The sequence below is a fragment of the Nicotiana attenuata genome, unplaced genomic scaffold (assembly GCF_001879085.1).
Source record: "Nicotiana attenuata strain UT unplaced genomic scaffold, NIATTr2, whole genome shotgun sequence".
NCBI lineage: Eukaryota > Viridiplantae > Streptophyta > Magnoliopsida > Solanales > Solanaceae > Nicotiana > Nicotiana attenuata.
In genome coordinates this window covers 18,659-39,669 of record NW_017676758.1, presented here as the reverse complement: position 1 = coordinate 39,669, position 21,011 = coordinate 18,659, and the positions used below count along the sequence as shown (strand labels likewise).

The 21,011-nt window shown below is 39.6% G+C and overlaps 1 protein-coding gene across 1 annotated transcript; it reads left to right on the top strand.

The window, feature by feature from the left end:
* Nucleotides 1-11,693: 11,693 nt before the first annotated feature.
* On the top strand, nt 11,694-20,763 carry LOC109221196. Its single transcript, XM_019385662.1, has 3 exons — nt 11,694-11,754; nt 17,585-17,770; nt 19,721-20,763. The coding sequence occupies exons 1-3, from the start codon at nt 11,752-11,754 to the stop codon at nt 19,853-19,855; spliced, it is 324 nt and encodes a 107-aa protein (XP_019241207.1). The 5' UTR covers nt 11,694-11,751; the 3' UTR covers nt 19,856-20,763.
* Nucleotides 20,764-21,011: the final 248 nt, after the last annotated feature.

The following is a 21,011-nucleotide window of genomic DNA, read 5'->3' as shown; positions in this document are numbered from 1 at the left end:
GAAAATGCCTGAGCCTCGAGATATCCATGAATTGAAAAGTCTACAAGGAAAGCTAGCATACCTTAGAAGATCCATATCAAACCTGTCTGGGAGGTGCCAACCATTTAGTCACCTCATGAAGAAAGGCGTTCGTTTCAAGTGGGACCAAGCTTGTAGCAATGCCTTCGAAAGTATCAAAACCTACTTGATGAAGCCTCCAGTTTTAGCTGCTCCTATACCTGGAAAGCCATTGATACTATACATTGCGGCGCAGGAAAGGTCTCTTGGAGCACTGTTGGACCAAGAAAATAGTGAGGGGAAAGAAAACTCTCTTTACTACTTGAGCAGGATGATGACACCTAACGAGTTGAATTATTCGCCAATTGAAAAGTTGTGTTTGGCGCTAGTCTTCTCAATTCAAAAGTTGAAGCACTACTTTCAAGCTCATGTTCGTCCGTCTTGTTTCTAAAGCAAATCCCATCAAGTTCGTGATGTCAAAACCTGTTCTTAGTGATCGACTAGCGAGATGGTACCTCTAATTTCAACAATTCGAGATTTTGTACATCCCTCAAAAGGCTGTAAAAGGACAAGCATTGGCAGACTTCTTGGCAGATCATCCGATACCTGATGACTGGGAGCTAACTGATGAACTACCTGATGAGGATACAATGGTCGTTGAAGTTCAATCTCCATGGAAGGTGTACTTTGATGGTGCTGCGCATCGTGGGGGAGCCGGGGCTGGCGTAGTATTTGTCACTCCCCAAGGTGAAGTCTTGCCCTACTCCTTCACCTTGACACAACTCTGTTCCAATAATGTTGCTGAGTATCAAGCATTAATACTTGGGCTTGAAATGGTCGTTGATATGAAGCAATTGCAATTGCAAGTCTTTGGTGACTCCCAGTTAGTGGTCAATCAACTTTTGGGTAGTTACGAGGTTAAGAAGCCTGAGCTACGCCTATATCATGATTACGCTAAAAAGTTGATGGGGTGGCTCGGTGATGTGACTATTCAGCATGTGCCAAGGAAAGAAAATAAGAAGGCTGATGCTTTAGCTGCTCTAGCTTCATCATTAACCCTGCCTGACCAAGCGCAAGTTACCGTCTGCCAAAAATGGGTAGTACCGCCGCCAAATGAGGCTGAAGGTGAAGAAAACGAACTCAAGCATCTTGTTGCTGTTTCTGAAGTTGAGAAAGAAGAATGGCGACAACCCATTATCGACTACTTATGCTATGGGATGCTTCCAGAAAATCCGAGGAGAAGGACTGAAATCCGTCATCGTGCACCTCGCTTCCTTTACTACAAGGATACTCTATACAGAAGGTCGTTCGAGGGAGTACTCTTGCGATGCCTAGGAGAAGAAGAAGCTCTCCAAGCTTTGCAAGAGGCACATTCTGGGGTATGTGGGATACACCAGTCTGGACCAAAGCTCCACTTCCATATAAGAAGGATGGGATATTATTGGCCAACGATGGTAAAAGATTGCTTGGACTACGCTCGAAGATGCAAGGCTTGTCAATTCCATGCGAATTTTATTCATCAACCTCCTGAAGTGTTGCACCCGACTGTTGCATCTTGGCCACTTGACGCTTGGGGATTAGATGTTATTGGACCACTACCAAAGTCCTCTGGTGGGCACCTGTACATCCTGGCTGCAACTGACTACTTCTCAAAATGGGCTGAAGCTGTTGCTATTAAGGAAGTAAAAAAGGAAAATGTTGCAAGTTTCATCCGAGTAAACATTATTTATCGCTTTGGCATTCCTCGTTACATAATAACGGATAATGGAAAGCCATTCGATAATAGGTTGGTGAACAAGATTTGTGATCTCTTTGGCTTCAAGCAACGTAACTCTTCGATGTACAATGCTGCCGCCAATGGTCTAGCTGAGGTATTCAACAAGACTCTATGCAACTTGTTAAAGAAAGTCGTCTCCAAATCCAAACGAGATTGGAATGACCGTATGGAAGAAGCTCTACTCACCGCACGCCAACACAGGTGACTCCTTATTCACTCGTTTATGGAGTCGAAGCCGTCTTGCCACTTGAGCGTCAAATACCTTCGTTACGATTGGCTATTCAAGAAGGGATCACTGATGAAGAAAATGCTCGACTTCGATTAGCAGAGTTGGAAGCTCTTGATGAAAAGAGATTGGAAGCTCAACAGAGTCTTGAATGTTATCAATCTCGATTATCTCGCGCCTTCAATAAAAGAGTTGCCCGAGATCCTTTCAAGTAGGAGATCAAGTCCTTGTCGTACGAAGACCCATAATTACTTCCCATAAACCTGTAGGGAAGTTCACTTCAAAATGGGATGGGCCATATGTCGTACAAGAAGCTTACTCAAGTGGGGCTTACAAGCTGGTTGATGCAGATGGCATGAGAATCGACCCCATCAATGGAAAATTCTTAAAGAAGTATTATCCTTGAAATTGCGACGCTCCTCGACGTACGAGCCTAAACTGCAAGTCATGATGCTCCTTGACGCACGAGCCTAAACTGCATGTTGCTACACTCCTGGGCCCGGATGAGTCTAGACTGTGTACGACCCCCTCTATATATATATATATATATATATATAAAGTCCGCTAGGTTGAAAATCTCGAAAGAGGCGGCCTAGGAAAAAATTAGGACGTAAAAAAAAAAAAAGAGAGTCCGCTAGGTTGAAAACTTCGAAAGAGGCGGCCTAGGCAAAAGTTAGGACATAAAAAAAAAATTACCCAGTCTGAATTACGGTATGGCTTGATCCTCTTCACCGAGGTTCGTAGGCAGCTTAGAGTTTTATTCTAAGTTCAGTCGCATAAGTACAAAAGATATGTGTTGCCCCGATTGTTGTTCAAATGAAGTATGAAGGAATGTAAGATCAAGCTAAAATGACATCCTCCTACTGAACTTTGACCTCATTTGATTTAAAGGGGCAACCCTCCATGGTAAATTGATATCTTCAATGGACCGATTTTAGGAGGATGTCAAGTATTTGCATTGAAGTACAGGGATTCTCTATGTCTTCAGGTTCGCCAAACCTTCAAGTTTGTTGGTCTCCAAGTCCGCCCTCTACCTTAAAAAAAGGGAAAGAGAAGAGAGACATCAAAAGGAAACACAAGTATAAGGAAAAGATTGCTTGGCACAACGTTTCAAATTCAATGAGACTTGAACTCAAGATATTTGTGAGAATATGGCTCTTAAATTTCGATTGATGGCAAGTAAGACATCTTCCGATCTCGAGGCTTCCATACCAAGATATGAATTTTTTGTGAGACTGCGCAAATCTGGAATTGATGGCGTGGTGCAATGTAAAGTTGATTTCAAAATATTATCTGGGACGATTCTGAAGTTGTTTGATTGAGAATTTTGGATATATTCTAGATCTTGAAGTCTAGTTTTCTTGAAATCAAACGGTTTGTAATTTCGATATTTCTACACCGAGATATGAATTTTTTGGTGAGACTGCGCAAATCTGGAAGTGATAGCGTGGTGCAATATAAAGTTGATTTCAAAATATTATCTGGGACGATTCTGAAGTTGTTTGATTGAGAATTTTGGATATGTTCTAGATCTTGAAGTCTGGTTTTCTTGAAATCAAACGGTTTGCAGTTTTAATATTTCTACACCGAGATATGAATTTTTTTGGTGAGACTGCGCAAATCTGAAATTTTCAACATGGTGAAATCGAAAGTTGGTTTCAAAATATTATCCGGCGCGATTCTGAAGGTTTTTGATTCTGAGTATTGGATATCTTTTAGATATTGAAGTCATCAAACGGTTCATTATTTGGACTCTCCCACGACAAGATATGAATAATTTGTTACAAGCACGTAAAGCTGAAAATTATGCGACTAAGATAAAAGTCGAACAATGTAAAACAAAAGAGAAGCTGAAATATTTAAGCCCTCGAAGTCTCCAAGTTGAAGTCTTCAAATTCACTGATCTTCAAGTTGAAATATTTAGGCCCTCCAAGTCTCAAAGTTGAAGTCTTCAAGTCCGTCGGTCTTCAAGTTGAAGTCTTCAAATTTGCCGATCTTCAAGTTGAAATATTTAGGCCCTCCAAGTCTCAAAGTTGAAGTCTTCAAGTCCGTCGGTCTTCAAGTTGAAGTCTTCAAATTCGCTGATCTTCAAGTTGAAATATTTAGGCCCTCCAAGTCTCAAATTTGAAGTCTTCAAGTTCGTCGGTCTTCAAGTTTCAGTCTTCAAATTCGTCGGTCTTAAAGTTGAATTGTTTAAGCCCTCCGAATCTTCGAGTTAAAGTCTGCAAAGTCCGCCAAATCTTCAAAGTTTTCCAAGTGTTCAAGTCGATGTCGTCTTCGAGATGAAGATTTATCACTTTCCAATCTTAAGGTGGACATATGAGTCCCTTTGCACCTTAAGTTGGCCTCTTCGCGGGTTTATCCTTAAAAGGAGCTATAACTTTCCAATCTTAAGGTGGACATATGAGTCCCTTTGCACCATAAGTTGGCCTTGCCGAAAGTCGGGTCGTTTTGAGAGTAATCTCTCCGATAGTCAGGCCACATTGAGAATAATCTCTCCGATAGTCAGGCCACATTGAGAGTAATCTCTTCGATAGTCGGGCCATTTTGAGAGTAATCTCTCCGATATTCAGGCCACATTGAGAGTAATCTCTCCGATAGTCGGGCCGTTTTGAGAGTAATCTCTCCGATAGTCAAGCCACATTCTGTGGACATATAAGTCTTCCAATCTCAAGGTGGACATATAAGTCCCTTTGCACCTTAAGTTGGCCTCTTCGCCGGTTTTTCCTTAAAAGGAACTATAACTTTCCAATCTTAAGGTGGACAAATGAGTCCCTTTGCACCTTAAGTTGGCCTTGCCGATAGTCGAGCCACATTGAAGTAATCTCTCCGATAGTCAGGCCACATTGAGAGTAATCTCTCCGATAGTCGGGCCGTTTTGAGAGTAATCTCTCCAATAGTCGGGCCACATTGAGAGTAATCTCTCCTATAGTCGGGCCGTTTTGAGAGTAATCTCTCCAATAGTCGAGCCACATTGAGAGTAATCTCTCCGATAGTCGAGCAAGGATGAGTACTCATCCCCTCACACTCTAAGACCGCCTTCTTCATGCATGGATCATCTTGTTGAACAAGAGCATATCTTTCTCGCTTGACCTACAAAAAAGAAAAAAGGACGACGAAAGAAGAAAAGCACAAGAAAAGAAGAAGAAATTACCTTTGCATTAATGTTTCCGAGTCCGCAAAATAAACTCAAGTGGCTTGCAAATACTGAGAATCGATATTCACGATTGGAGCAAGCAGCCATATATATATAGATGTCAGAGACTGNATTCCCAGTAAAATTGGGCTAGCAAAGGCGGCGGTAATAAGCTGTTGTCAACGGGGACTCAAATTGTAGCCTTCAATACCAAATATTCTCTCCTAAAGGGATTTGGATAGTTGCGAGGCAGTGATACAGATGGTTTGGAATTGAGCTACGTGGCAAACTTATCCCAAGGCCTATTGACTTGCAAATTCTATAGGCCGAGCTGAATTATCTCAAGGCCAATTATTTTGCATGTACTGGAGGTCTACTATGCATATGACAATAATGGTTCTCAATTAAAAGAAAGAGTTTTCTTTGGCAAAGTCAAAATGAAATGTCAGCAAGCAATTACAACCATACATGACTGAAGATTGGAAACTTTGGTGTTTCAAGTATTTGTATAATAATTTTTTTTTTTAAAAAAGAGAAGGAATGATGCTTCAATATTACTTCAATCCTTGTCTTCAATATTCATCAAAAAAATATGTATTTTGTCAAGTCTTGAAGTAGGGGGCATTTGTAGGCATATAAATTTTATTAAAGTAAATCCGTAAAATAATTTGGGTTATATTATAAATTCAAGATATATTGGTCCAAATAAATATTATGGGCTAATATAATTGAATTAATTATATAAGTCCAATATATATGGATTAAATAAATAAGTCTTAATCTATTGGGCTAGCCCATTTAATTGGGCTAAAGTGATGAGCCCACTTCATTAAGCCCAAGATGACATCTTCCTAGAGGCCCAGTTTGGTGCCACGTGTCAAATGACTTGGCGCGCCAAGTCAAGCGGAAGAGCCAATAGGACCATGCCACGTGTCAAAAATGACAAGGCATGTCCAGTCACACTAAAAGGCCAATAAAATCGCGCCACGTGTGCAAGTGACATGTTCTGGCCAATCAAATGCGGCCATCTCACACTTCAATTTGATTGGTCGGAAAGAATTTATTCTTATCGCAACTCCTCCCTTCCACAACTATAAATAGGGGTCTTCATAACTCAGAAAAGGGACAGAAGTTATAACAAGAAGCAAGAAAGAGCTCGTGGATCAAACGCTGCAAATTCCTCCACAAGTTTCAAGCTTCAAGTTCAATTTCAAGAAATCAAGTTCAAGCTCAAGAACGAAGAACAAATCAAGTTCAAGCTCAAGAACGAAGAACAAATCAAGCTCAAGCTCAAGAACAAGATCATCGTTCGTGGCAACAAATATAGATTCAAGATCAAGCTCAAAGGCCCTTGAATTTATTTACCATTGAAAGGAAGAATCAGAGGATTCATAGAGATTGTACACTCAAATATTCGAAATAAAATACTACGATTGTTGCGATATTTTTCGGTCTTGATTTTATTTTCTAGACGCAAATTTATTGTCTACAGGTAGCATATGGGTGTTGCCTCATTAAAAACCTTGCCGGTAAAACCCTTCTTGGGATAAAAACCCGGTCGAAGGAAAAGAGTGCAACGCATGCTTTTGAAACCTAAGGCCTTCGAGTTGGGAAGTGGTTCGGCCGTTTTGATCGGATACCTGCACTTAGGTTAGCGTATAGTGTAACTGAAAGAAAAGGGAGACGGTCATACCTTAGTGTAGAATGTGTCGGCGATGTTTCGAGCCCCGATATGTTTCAGTCGCTTGTGATGAGGTTGCGGTACAGTCTTCTGCTTTGTTTATTCGGGCTTAACCGAAGATGTAGTTTGCTATTGCTTATTTACTGTTTGATTACCCTTTGGTTCTTTCGAAGGTGGAGGTACTAGTGTCGGCGCTACGTCATGTACTGCGAACATTTCTCTCACCGCATGCTGTTCCCCGTAGACGATTTTTATCCCATCCTTTGTCGGGAACTTTATCATTTGATGAAGGGTTGATGGTACTGCTCTCATGCAGTGTATCCATAGCCTTCCGAGCAAGTCATTGTATCTCATGTCTCCTTCGATGACATGGAATTTGGCATTTTGGGTTGTGCTGGCCACGTTGACTTGGAGGGTGATTTCCCCTTTTGTCGTCTCGCTCGCCATGTTGAATCCGTTGAGGACTCGAAGGCGGGAATGATTTGGTCGAGCAGCCCGAGCTGCTCTACCACCCTCGACCTGATAATGTTGGCCGAGCTACCTGGATCCACAAGTACACGTTTAATTTGAAATGTATTTACAAGGAAAGAGATTACCAGTGCGTCGTTGTGAGGTTGAGACAAGGTCTCGATGTCCTCGTCGCTGAATGTGAGAGCATCCTCGGGTATGTAGCCCCGAGTTCGCTTTTCTCTGGTGATGGATATTTTTGTTCTTCTCATCATGGGCTCCTATGGGGCATCGATGCCTCCCAAGATCATGTGGATGACATGCTGTGGCTCATTCGTTTCGTTCTTCTTGGCCGCCTCTCTTTCCCGGAACTGATTTTTGGCCCGGTCGCTTAGGAATTCTCGGAGGTGACCTTTATTGAGTAGTCTGGCTACTTCTTCTCGGAGCTGGTGGCAATCCTCGGTCCTGTGGCCATGCGTGTTGTAAAATTCACACACTAAGTTATGATTTCTTTGCGAAGGATATGATTGTACAGGCCTGGGCCACCTAGCATCTCTGATTTTACTGATGGCGAACACGATGTCTGATACGTCGACGTTGAAGTTGTATTCCGACAAGCGAGGCGCCTCCGTTGGCCCTGTGTGCCTATCGAATCCGGCTCTGTTGACGAGTCCCTGAGGATTCTGTCCTCGATCCATCCTTCGATCATTGCGGGGTATGTTGCGCCTCGAGGCGTTTCTCCTGTCTTCGGTGTATGGCTGGTACCTTTCTTTGTTTGGCTTTGGTTCCTTCGCCAGAAGCCTGCTAGGGTATACCGAGCCCGAGGGGGCTCCTAGTTGGTCGTCCTCGACCCGGATTTTCGACTGATATCGGTTGTGAACGTCCGACCAGGTCATGGCGGGATATTTAACCAGATTCTGTTTCAGCTGCTTCGAAGCCACCGAGCTTCGTTCATTCAGACCTTGAATGAAGGCCTGCACTGCCCAGTCGTCGGAGACTGGTGGTAGTTCCATTGGAAAGCGAGATATGAACTCTCGCAGCATCTCATTCTCCCTCTACTTAATCTTGAAGACTTCAGATTTTCTTGTTGCTACTTTGATGGCACCAGCATGTGCCTTAATGAAAGAATCCGCCAGCATGGCAAATGAATCTATCGAGTGTGGGGCCAGGTTGTGATACCACATCATTGCCCCTTTAGAAAGCGTTTCCCCGAACTTCTACAGTAAGACGGACTCGATCTCGTCATCCTTTAGGTCATTGCCCTTCACTGCACAAGTGTAAGCGGTAACGTGCTCATTGGGGTCGGAGGTTCCGTTGTACTTTGGAAGATCTGGCATTCTGAACTTCTTTGGAATGGGTTTCGGGACCGCTTCCTGTGGGAACGACTTCTATACGAACTTCTTTGAATCCACACCTTTCAAGATCGGGGGTGCGCCCGGAATTTGGTCGACCTTGGAGTTGTAGGTCTCGACCTTCTTGTCGTTGGCCTCTATCTTCTTCTCGCCCGATTCGATCCTCCTCGTGAGGTCCTCGAGCATCTTTACGATGGTGGGGTCGGCTGCCGACCCGTTGTTGCTTGATCTCTCTGGTACCTGCTCGTCTGGGAGAGCCGTCTTCGGTGCTACCGTGCTAGGAGTTTTCTGGTGACTTTGCAGCTGAGCAATAGCCAGCTGTTGTGCCTGCAACATTTCAAAAATAACGTGAAGGCTAACCTCCCATTCTTCCCCAGTCGGGGTTTTTTGGACTTCTTGTTGTTCTACTTGATGTACGCTCCTGTTGGTATGGGAGCTTATATCGACGTGTTGGGCCTCGCGCGAGACTGCGTCCACGGGAATTGGTTCTGGCGCGTTCCCAGGGTTTCGTGGTGGTATACCAACACCTGGAACATTCACACCATTCTCTCCGTGGTCCTCAAGATTGTTGTTTTCACCTCCATTTACTGAGTTAGACATTTCGACCTGAAATAGAAGATTTTGGACAAGAAAAGCGTGAAAGATAACTTGCGTTATGTAGTAAAACCAGCAAGAAAATAATCACTATTATTTTTAGCCCCACGGTGGGCGCCAAACTGTTTACCTTGAAAATGGTAATAACAATTAAATTTGATTATGAGGTTCTAAAAATACGTGATCTATTTTTATGCTAGTTTTTACGCGATTGATGCTAAGTAAAAGGTTAGAAAGCAGGATTATAGCTTAGAAACGGTATAGATCGGGGGTCTCGAGCTGTCGATTGTGAGGCCTCGGGGTCGAGCTGGATGGCCGATTCGGGGCAGTCGAGAGGGGGATAACATTTATGAGAGCTATGATGATGACCCTTTATGATCAATGATAAGCAATAAATAAAGAACAATAAATAGAATACAATAAATATAAGCAATAAATGAAGTAGTAAAATCAAGAAAATATGTTAGAGAGCAGAGAGAATGTTCTTGTGTATTTAGCATTGAGCATCAGATGTCTACAAATGACAAAGATTCCCCTTTATATATGAGGGGAACATAGTACAAAAGCATTAATTACAAAGATATGGGGCAGGTATAGCTACTCAATGCCCTGATACGGGTCAGAACTTTCCACTGTTCTACCATAACCGTTGACTTGCGCTGCCTCGAGGTTGGACACCGATGGCTCCTCGGGATAAATCTCGACAGTAGTCTCGGGCCTTTGGAAACCTTGCTCACGAGGCATTGTAATGGCCGAAAATTGGACCCTCCGATTTTACCGTATACGGTCTGCCAAAATTAGAGGACGAGAAATGGTACATTCTTGAGACACATCGAGGTTGAGGCAGCAATATCAGGTGAAGGTGCAGCAAAGATCATCCATTATTGGGAAGAAACAATCTGCATCAAACTGAAGAGATGGTCTGAAATCCAACAGTCAGGCTGTAGCTGCCCAATCATGAAGAAACTTACATGTATACATCCATCCGTAATTTGGTGCGATATACATAAACTGACTGCTATTCCACCACAATCGAAACGGGTTAATTGGACCATTAGTGGACTTCTGTTCAAGGAACTACTCAATGGCAAATCTTGTGGGTAAACTGTATGTGTAGCATCATTATAAGCATGGTTGAGAACTTGGAACATTGGACAACTGACTCGGACATCTAAATACCCAGCACCTATGTCATTACAATCAACATAGTTGTTATTCATGATTCATCCCGCGAAGGAGTACTGATACTTTTGAAAGGGAGTTTTCAAGAATCTGGCTTATGTTGGTATTTGGAGTAGAAGGCAGCAAAAGAAGAATATGCAGGACTAGATATTTGATCAGTGGTAGAAAGATTGTGATGTCTAAGTTATGAAGGGTGGGAGAGGAGGGGTTGATCATATTTTGCCAAAGAATTCTTGATTGCACCATTTTTAGCTCTCTGTTTCGTGAGCAATGTGGAGGAAATGAAGATAGTTATAAATATATTTGAAGCTCAACAAACTAATGCGTGCATTCATTTATATTTTTCCAAAATTTAGTTAATCATTAATTTTGTTTGAATGCTGAATTCATTTATTTTATTTTTAGGTTTTCTAATAAATACATAAATAAATAAATAAATAAATATTGTTTAGGTTTTGTTAGATTCTGAGCCGAGAGTTAAGTGGAAACAACCTCTCTGCCTTCACTATGTAGTAATATGGTCTGTGTACACATTATCCTCCGGAGACCCCACATGTGAGAATATACTAGGTTTGTTGTTGTTATTGTTTTGTTAAATTTTTATTCAACTTAGCTATGGGCGTGTAGCATTAACTTAATCATGGTTAAATACTAACAGTTCAAATAGAATGGGACATGAACTTATTTCTTCTAATACTTTGGAGCCTTGGTGTTAGGCAGAGTTGCTCGCTACTAATACGGATAAGAGGCAGCAGGCATCTCGTTGAAATAATGAAGGTGCGATTATTTCTTTTAGTGCTTAATTAGGTGCACGCAAGTTTGTCTCGGTTACTAGGGATATAAGTTTCTCATTTTTTTCTAACAAAAGTGTTTGAATTTTATGCTAAAAAGGAATTTAGTATTAGCTGCAAAATAATGAGGACAAAGTTTATTAAAAATTTAGATATTTTGAATATCTTATTCTTTCATCATAATCGTACTTCTTGATTTAAGCAGAATAATGGACATTCCACATTAAGAAACGTGACCGGATGGATAAAATCTCTTCGCTCTTAATTAAAGCTTTTCAATTCAATCCTTAGAAATTAAAAAAAAATCGGGTTAAGAGTGCTTTCCCTCGTAAACCTTACGTGATGTGAATGTGAATTAGTCGGGCCAATCGATTCAAGGTACCCATATTTTAAAAAATGGACATTTCTCATAAACTTCAGGGGCAAATTGATATATTCTAAATCTTTAAGGGTCAATTCTCATTTAACGCTATAACTTCCACCCAAAAACCCGAAATTGGGCTTCAAGAACCCAACTGCCAAAGATCATCCTTTTGAAAAACAAGAAGAATCACCGACGATAGACACCATGGTTTGTGCTTAGTACTTTCCTTTAATTCACCCTTTAATTTTTTCAATTTCCTGTCATACCCAACTGCATTCTAGGATTTTCTTATATATATTGATATATTGATGTGTTTATGTGTGTGTTTTTTTTTCAATATATGTATATTGTCATAAATGTATCTCCATTTTGCTTCTCATATATCTAGTTGGTTTGGGCCTGCTTCTTTTCCTCTGTATAATTCTGGAAATGCTCACATGGGAGTGGGGCGGAACTAATTCTTATTAGCTGTTTAAGTTCTATTCACCGATAATGTAAGAAATATTTACACAGTTAGGTCATTAGGTAATTATAGGTAAATCTTTTAATAACCATTAATTGACTAAACTACTAACACAGGTAACTAAACTACTAAGTACTAACACATGTTAATTAACCATTAATTTGGTACCAAATTAGTTAACCATTAATTTGGTAAAAATGGTAACTAATTCACTGATAATGTAAAAGAATCTATACACTGTCACGCATATAACTTAAATCTATGCATTAAATCCGAAGTGTATTTTGAATAGAGCGGAATGGATACAAAAGATAGTAGAAGTTGGATTGGTGGACGGTTATTAAAACTAAGCCTGTGGGTCATGTGGAAGTTGAGAATGTATTGGATGTTGCATATCAAAAGTGTTCAACAAGCGGTGGACAAAGAGTTAGAACATGAATTGGAGCATCCTCAACACATATATGAAGAAATTGATCTCGGTGAAGAAGGTTTCATGGCAAATGGGGAGGAAGAACTATCAGATGACGATGAGTATACTTCTTATGAGTCAGATTCGACTGAAAGTAATGGAACAAGTGAAGATGAAGAATTGGCAAGTGGTGAAAATGAAATAAGCGAAGATGAAGAATTGGCAGGTGTTGAAGATGAAAGAGCGAGGAGGATTAAAAAGAGTGTTTTCGTTGGTTCTTTCTGTATTTGGATTAGCTAATTTTTTTTGTCTACCTTTCTGTTTCTTGTGTGAGATTCTCTCCACTATTTTATGATAAAAATGGTGATGAATTTTATTGTGTCTATTTTTCTCCTTAGCTTCTACTTCATGTCTTTCTTTAGCGTGTTGTTAATGACATGTATTTGTTTAGTTAATTATTATTTGTTCATCTCTTTTTGTGGTTATGGCTCTAACGTCTCGCATATATTGTTATACAGGTTCAAAGATACAATAACAACAACAAATCCAGTAGTTTCCCACAAGTGGGGTCTGGGGTACAGGTTCAAAGATAACAAGTGTTTTTATTCAAGTCATTATTTACTTAACGCAATATGTTATCTTTCAGCTTCTGTTTCAATCAATATTTAACACAATTTATTTTTATACTTTAAATCAGTATTTTTTACTAACTTATTTTTAACATTCTTATTATGTAGATGGCATCTGGTGAGAATACTGATCGACATCGGAGTAATGATTCTCACGAGGGTGTGACTAACAAGAAAAAAAGAAAAGAAAATGCTACAATGTCTAGATCGAGTCCACCTCATTCTTCCACCCCTAACAAGAAAAAAGGAAAAGAAAAGGCTATCGTGTCTAGAATGAGTCTACCTCGTTCTTCCACTCTATCAGTGCATTCTCGCTCACAGGGCCAACCACCATGATCATATCTTTTCTATGGTATGCGTCCATCGAGCTACCCACTGATCCCTCCCCCGGTCTATCCCGGGATGCCTCACTCGAGCTATCCATCTATGCCTTCCCCGGGATATAGCTCGATTCCTCCCTCGGGCTATCCCGGTATGCCATCCGCTGCTCCTTTTTCCAATGTGCCTCTTCCAGACTATAGCTCGATGCAATAGCCATTTACAGCCATACAGCGTATGCACTCAGCTTATCTCGCTGCCATGGAGCGATATACCCGTCATATGTCCCGGCGATCGGTAACTCGACCATCTTTAGAGTCTCCATTATCAGAGGCCACTCCATCTCCACGTCTTTCTAGGTTGAATATTAGAGCGAGCAGTTATGAGGCATCGCCTGCTCCTTCGACTCCGTCTTCAGTTGATGGTCCAAATCTTCCACCACCTGGACATGTAGATCTTCCGCCACCTGGACATACAGATAGGATAAATAGAGTACACATCATTGCTGAAGGACTGGGTGAGCTTAATCTTTTATGCTATTTTAATGTTTTATATTTTAATTATTGAATTAACAATTTTGTAAATGTTTCTGTCATTGTCTTCAAGTTTTATCCTTCTAGACCGTCTGCAAATGCAATTTCAATTGCCATTAGAAAGATTTATAATGGTGCCTACCCGACTTGGAGTCATATTCCATATCATCAGCAGCAACCGGTGCTTAATGAGTTTATGGTACGAACACCTTGTTTGTAGACAACTATATATCTATCTAACTTTATTTATCAACTAACACTATATATTTTGATTGCAGAAAAGGTGCACATGCAACATGCTGAGGATTATGTTATTAGAAGCAATGTTGCAAAGAGTGCAACGAGACACCCTTCTCAGAATTTCGAGTTGCTTTTGCCTGATTGCTCTTCTTTTTAAATTCCTCAGTGGCTCAGTATTTAAGAAGCTCCACCTAGTGATCTTTTCCAACCCACCCAGGCATTATATTTTGGCCACAAGCATCGGAGAACATGTCTGATAATCGATGACTAGCCCTCTTTGCAAAATTGCTTCTAATAACATTATCCTCAGCATGGCTGCATGTTCACCTTTTCGCTAATCAAAATATATAGCATTAGTTGATAAATAAAGTTAGATAGATATATAGTTTTCTGCAAACTAGGTATTCGTACCATAAACTCATTAAGCATCGGTTCTTGCTGATGATATGGAATATGACTCCAAGTCGGGTAGGCACCATTATAAATCTTTCTAATGGCAATTGAAATTGCATTTGCAGCCGGTCTAGAAGGATAAAACCTGCAAGACGATGATAGAAACATTTACAAAATTGTTAATTCAATAATTAAAATATAAGATACACATTAAAATAACATAAAAGACTAAGCTTACCCAGTCCCTTCAGCAATGATGCGTACTCTATTTATCCCATCTGCATGTCCTGGTGGGGGAAGATCTACATGTCCACGTGGTGGAAGATTTGGACCATCAACTGAAGACGGAGTCGAAGGAGCAAGCGATGCCTCAGAACTGCTCACTCTAATATTCAACCTAGAAAGACGTGGAGATGGAGTGACCTCTGATAATGGAGACTTTGAAGATGGTCGAGTTACTGAACACTCGGACATATGACTGGTATCGCTCCATGGCAGCGAGATAAGCTGAGTGCATGCCCTGTGTAGCCGTAAATGGCTGTTGCATCGAGATATAGCCCGGAGGAGGCATATTGGAAAAAGGAGTAGAGGATGGCATCCCGGGATAGCCCGAGGGAGGAATTGAGCTACAACCTGGGGAAGGCATAGATGGATAGCTCGAATGAGGCATACCGGGATAGACCGGGGGAGGCATCGGTGGGTAGCTCGAGGGAGGCATACCATAGAATATCATAATGGTGGCTGGCCCTGTGAGCGAGAATGCACTGATGGAGTGGAAGAACGAGGTGGACTCGATCTAGACACTATAACCTTTTCTTTTCCTTTTTTCTTGTTACGAGTGGAAGAATGAGGTGGACTCGATCTAGACACTGTAGCATTTTCTTTTCCTTTTTTCTTGTTAGTCACGCGAGAATTATTACTCCGACGTCGATCATTATTTTCACTGGATGCTATCTACGTAATAAGAATGTTAAAAGATAAGTTAGTAAAAAATATTGATTTAAAGTATAAAAATAAATTGTGTTAAATATTGATTTAAACAGAAGTTTAAAGATAGCATATTGCGTTAAGTAAATAATGACTTGAATAAAAACACATGTTATCTTTGAACCTGTATCACAATAGATGAGAGAAGTTAGAGCCATAACCACAAAAAGAGATGAACAAATAATAATTAACTAAACAAATAACATGTCATTAACAACACGCTAAAGAAAGACATGAAATAGAAGCTAAGAAAAGAAATAGACACAATAAAATTCGTGACCATTTTTATCATAAAATAGTGGAGAGAATCTCATACAAGAAATAGAAAAGTTGACAAAAAAAAGTTAGCTAATCCAAATAAAGAAAGAACCAACGAAAACTCTCTTTTTAATCCTCCTCGCTTATTTCATCTTCATGAAGGGGAGCCTTGTCGTAACCGGTAAAGTTGCTGCGATGTGACTAGGAGGTACGGGTTCGAGCCGTGGAAATAGCCTTTTGCAGAAATGCAGGGTAACACTGCGTATGATAGACCCTTGTGGCCGACCCTTCCCCGAACCTCGCGCATAGCGGGAGCTTAGTGCACCGGGCTGCCCTTTTTTTTTTTCCAATCTTCAACACCTGCCAATTCTTCATCTTCGCTTATTTCATTTTCCCACTCGCCAATTCTTCATCTTTACTTGTTCCATTACTTTATGTCGAATCTGACTCATAAGAAGTATACTCATCGTCATCTGATAGTTCTTCCAACCCATTTGCCATGAAACCTTCTTCCTCGAGATCAATTTCTTCATACATGTGTTGAGGATGCTCCAATTCATGTTCTAACTCTTTGTCCGCCGCTTGTTGAACACTAGATATATCGTTTTGGTATGCAACTCCATTACATTCTCAACTTCCACAAGACTCACATGCTTAGTTTTAATAACCGCCCACCAATCCAACTTGTCCCAATTTTTTTGGAGTGTGAGGTAGTTGATTGATTGAACTATGTGGATAAGTTGTTCATATGATTGTAGTTTGAACCTTATTTAACATTGTATTGCCACGAGGTTTAAAGATATTCGGTTTTACTTGTAAGAAATCTTCTAGATATATTATGACTGAGAGAAAACTCCCTCAATTGCACTGTGCTATTATGTATTGGTGGGTTACTTTCAAAACACTCGTTAACTTGGTGCTATTAGGTAAATATGTTGCTCCAATCCCATTTGGTTTTCCAAAATTTGGTGATTAATCTGGAATAAGATGATCATTAACATGTTCTTCTGTTAGCCATCAAATGGTGTTTGATCAAGTAGTTTGTGTGAATTGTAATCTCTGTCTGGTTTGATTTGACAACTAGTGCATTTTCCTTATGAGCTTTGCTCCATGACATTTTTTGGGGTTGACGGAGGGACTTTAGCAGAGAAGTGTTAGTAGAATTTGAGCATAAATAGGTTATGATTAGATGAATCTTTGAGCTTAGAGTTGAGCACTGAGTGGACCCAACCAGTTAGGTAGTGTTAACCAAGGTCGACTGGATCTTCCATTGCTTATTTTTCTGAATTAAAGAAAGATCAGAGAACTTCATTTCCTTCTGTAGACAAATATAAGTTTTTATTACAAGATTACTAGAGGTACTTATTTCTTGTTTATGATCACTATGTAAGTCTTGCCGAGCGACTATGAAAGACATGCGCCAATGGTTTGTATAATAAATACGGCATTTAGCTATCATTGGCCAATCTTCACAAAGCCGAACTCAATTGGAAGGTATGCTGGAAGGACAAATGAAAAATAGACTGTTTATTTGTATTATCAGACTCAAAAACGATGGAAATATGCAGATCAACATGGATATATAAACCTTGAAAAGAAAAACCAATGAACTAAATGGATCTAGATAATAGCATATAAACCTAAATACTATTGGAAACACTACTGAGTACTATAATACATGTAATTATGTATGTGTATATGAACTTATAGAAGCATAGGTAAGTGATGAGAAAAGAGAATGTGATGCTGATGGATTATTTGATATAATAAATCAATTTGGTTCTTTAAATTCTTTCTGTCTATGCAGGCAATGTATATCCGTGTCAAGCGTAATAGGATCACCTACTTTATTCAATGTGACCCAACCGAGACAATTCTACAAATAAAGGAGAAATTGTATAACCTCACTGATCAACCTGTTAATGATCAGCAATTAATTCTATTGCCTGCTGGAGACGTGTTGGAAGACTCGAAGTCCCTAGCTGATCAGAAGGTAAATTGTCCAACTTTATCATCATCCTTTTTCAACATATCGTATGATCTATTGGTACAACTAGAAAATATTATATTATCTGGAGTTTTACTTTGGATAATCAGCAGATTTTCACTCTATCTTTATTGATTGTAGACATACAGATACATATTCTACTCCTATTACTAATGATCTGTCCAACTTTCCTTTTTAGGTTGTTCCAGAACTGGTGTCCACATTCTTGAAAAGGAATTTTTTTCCTTTAGACTTCTTCAATACTCCAAAATCATATTAACAAAAAACGTTACATGGGACTCTTTTAAGTTTTAAGGGATATATTTGAGGAATAGCCTCAACCTGCATCTATTTTAGGTTAAGAAAAACTCTTGCTTTAATACCTATACTGAATCAAAATATGACATCTAATGTGATGGAGAGAGTCATCTGAGTATATACCGAGAACAAGAAAGAAGTTCATGAGGTTCATGAAATATTGTTCTCAAGCAAATAATTCCATACTTCTTTATTCAATCTACGCTTATGGCATTATTTGTTATTTTTTTTAATGTTTTTGAACACTTTTCAGGTTGAAAAAATGACGCTGACTCTGAGAAAAGGTTATCTTCCCTTTACATTTTTCTTTTCCCAGTTTTAGTGGAAATTTCTACAGTTGATTAGCTGATAATTTTTGTGTCAGAAGTCCATTTATTTGTTCTTGACTGCATCTGATTCATTCCCTCAGGCCCCACAGTATTTTTTATTCATTGAACAATTACAACTAAATCTAGTAACAGCGGCTAATGATTGAGTTCGACTCGATCATGGTTCATCAATTGCAACATGGATGATACTTTTCTTTCAGTATCTAGTGGGACCAGCTATTCTTAGCAATGTTTCCATTTCGTAGCTGATTAGTATTATTTTTGCTGAGAGATTAAAGGAAATGCAGAGGGAGGTAGGGAAGACTGAAAGCTGGAAAAGAATATATCATGTGGTTTGAAGAAGTGATAGAAAAATATGGTTATTATCAATACTATGACAACATAGCAGAGACATTGGGAGAGATATCGTCTTTACATAGCTTGTATATTTGGAAAAGAAAATTAGGAATTGGAGGAAGAAGCGGTGGAAGGAAAAAGGAATTTTTTGTTCTCCAAATTGGGTTCTTTCTTTCCAGAGGAGGGCATCTGATCCGTAACATTGGTTTTCCTTCACTAAAGTGCTCCTCTTTCTTGTACTTTGCCGCCTCTCACTTAGTCACTCCTACCACATTCCCGTTCATCCATATTTCAGAATAGTTGCATTATACATTTTGATGAAGTATTCATTGACTAGAGAAGTATAAACCTCTATAGTTTGCATTAGGACTTGATCCTATATTGGGACTTGAATTATTTGAACTTCTACAACAACAACAATAATAACAAACCTAGTGGAATCCCATAAATTAGGTCTGGTGAGAGTAGTGTGTACTTTACCCCTACCTTGTGCAGGTAGAGATGCTGTTTCAAATAGACCCTAAAACACATTCTCAATAACTTGGCAAGATGGCTTTTAACTTATTCAGGTGACGGAACAACTGGAGAAGCGAACTGCAGGAGCTCCTTGTTACTCTGAAACATCAACATATTCACTTCTCTCAAAGAGATTAGTGCATTTATCCCATTTCCACTTGAGTCATCCAAGAAAATAATGCTGTTAATCATTGGATCTGTTGCTAGGGTCACTCTTATAGGCCTACCTCATCCAAATCAATAATATTTAACCCGAAATTGCAGAAGCTACTGTATACATAATATCATATATATATTCCTCTTTGAAATGTTTACAAATGATTTGAATTTTTCAAGCGAATGTGAATCTACCTGATTTGGATTCTTATCCTTCAACTCTTGAAGATGTTTAGCCTTCCTTACTTGAGCACCGATGTGGGGGACTTGTATCTCATCTTCCGTTGCTGCTATTGTGCAGCTAAAGAAGAACAAACATTTCCAATGGTGTTTTAGGGGCAATGGTGGGCGTAAATTCGCCACGTGGTACAATAGAGATGGTCCGGGCAAGCCGGAATTTGCTTGTGATATAGCAGCTGCCACTCCACCTTTATGAATAAGTGCTGTAGCAACTTCAACGCGAGTTGGATTTTGCAATTCTGAACTCATTGCAACAATACTTTGAGTCTTCCCAAACTAGAGGATGAGAAATCAGGTGCAGGTGCAGCAGCTAGAGGAGGATCATCCATTATTGGGAAGAAACAATCTGCATCAAACTGAGGAGATGGAAATCCAACTGTGGCGCTGTAGCACCCATTTCATGAAGAGAACTTACATGTAGATATCCATCAGTAATCTGGTACGATATACATATACTAACTGCTAGTCCATCACAATCGAAACGGGTTAATTGGACCACTAATAGACTTCTTATCAAGGAACTACTCCAAGGCAAATCTTGTGGGAAAACTATATGTGTGGCATCACAATAAGCGTGGTTGAGAATTTCAGACATGGGACAACTAACCCGGACATCTAAATACTCAGCACCTGTGTCATTACAATCAACATATTTGTTATTCATGATTCATCCCGCGAAAGAGTAATAAGAAGCTGATACTTTTGAAAGGGAGTTTTCAAGAATGTGGTTTATGTTGGTATTTGTAGGTGATTTGGAGTAGAAGGCAGCAAAAGAAGAATATGCAGGACTAGATATTTGATCAGTGGTAGAAAGATTGTGATGTCTAAGTTATGGAGGGTGGGAGAGGAGGGCTTGATCATCTTTTGCCAAAGAATTCTTGATTGCACCATTTTTAGCTCTCTGTTTTGTGAGCAATGTGGAGGAAATGAAGATAGTTATAGATACATTTGAAGCTCAACAAACTAATACTATATTACCTATACATTATGACCTCATAAATCTCTATGCATTATTACTTTGACTTTGAAGCTTTTGCGTTAATCACAACAGAGAAATGAAGAACCTATGCAATTCCCAACTTTGATAAATGTTTTCTCGTGTGATAGTGGCCTAAATATGTAATGTTTGAATTAAATTTACATATGTATGATCTATGTGCAAGAAGAGTTGAGGTTTCCAAGTTGACCTTTTCTAAATTACATTTTTCTATGTAATGATTTATGTGCAAGAAGAGTTTGAGGTTTTCAAGTTGCTTGTTTTTTAGATACTAGTCTTAGGGTACGCGCTTTGCGCGTGTACCCTATATTAATAAATATACTACTATAAAAAAGTATTTAAATATCATTAAACT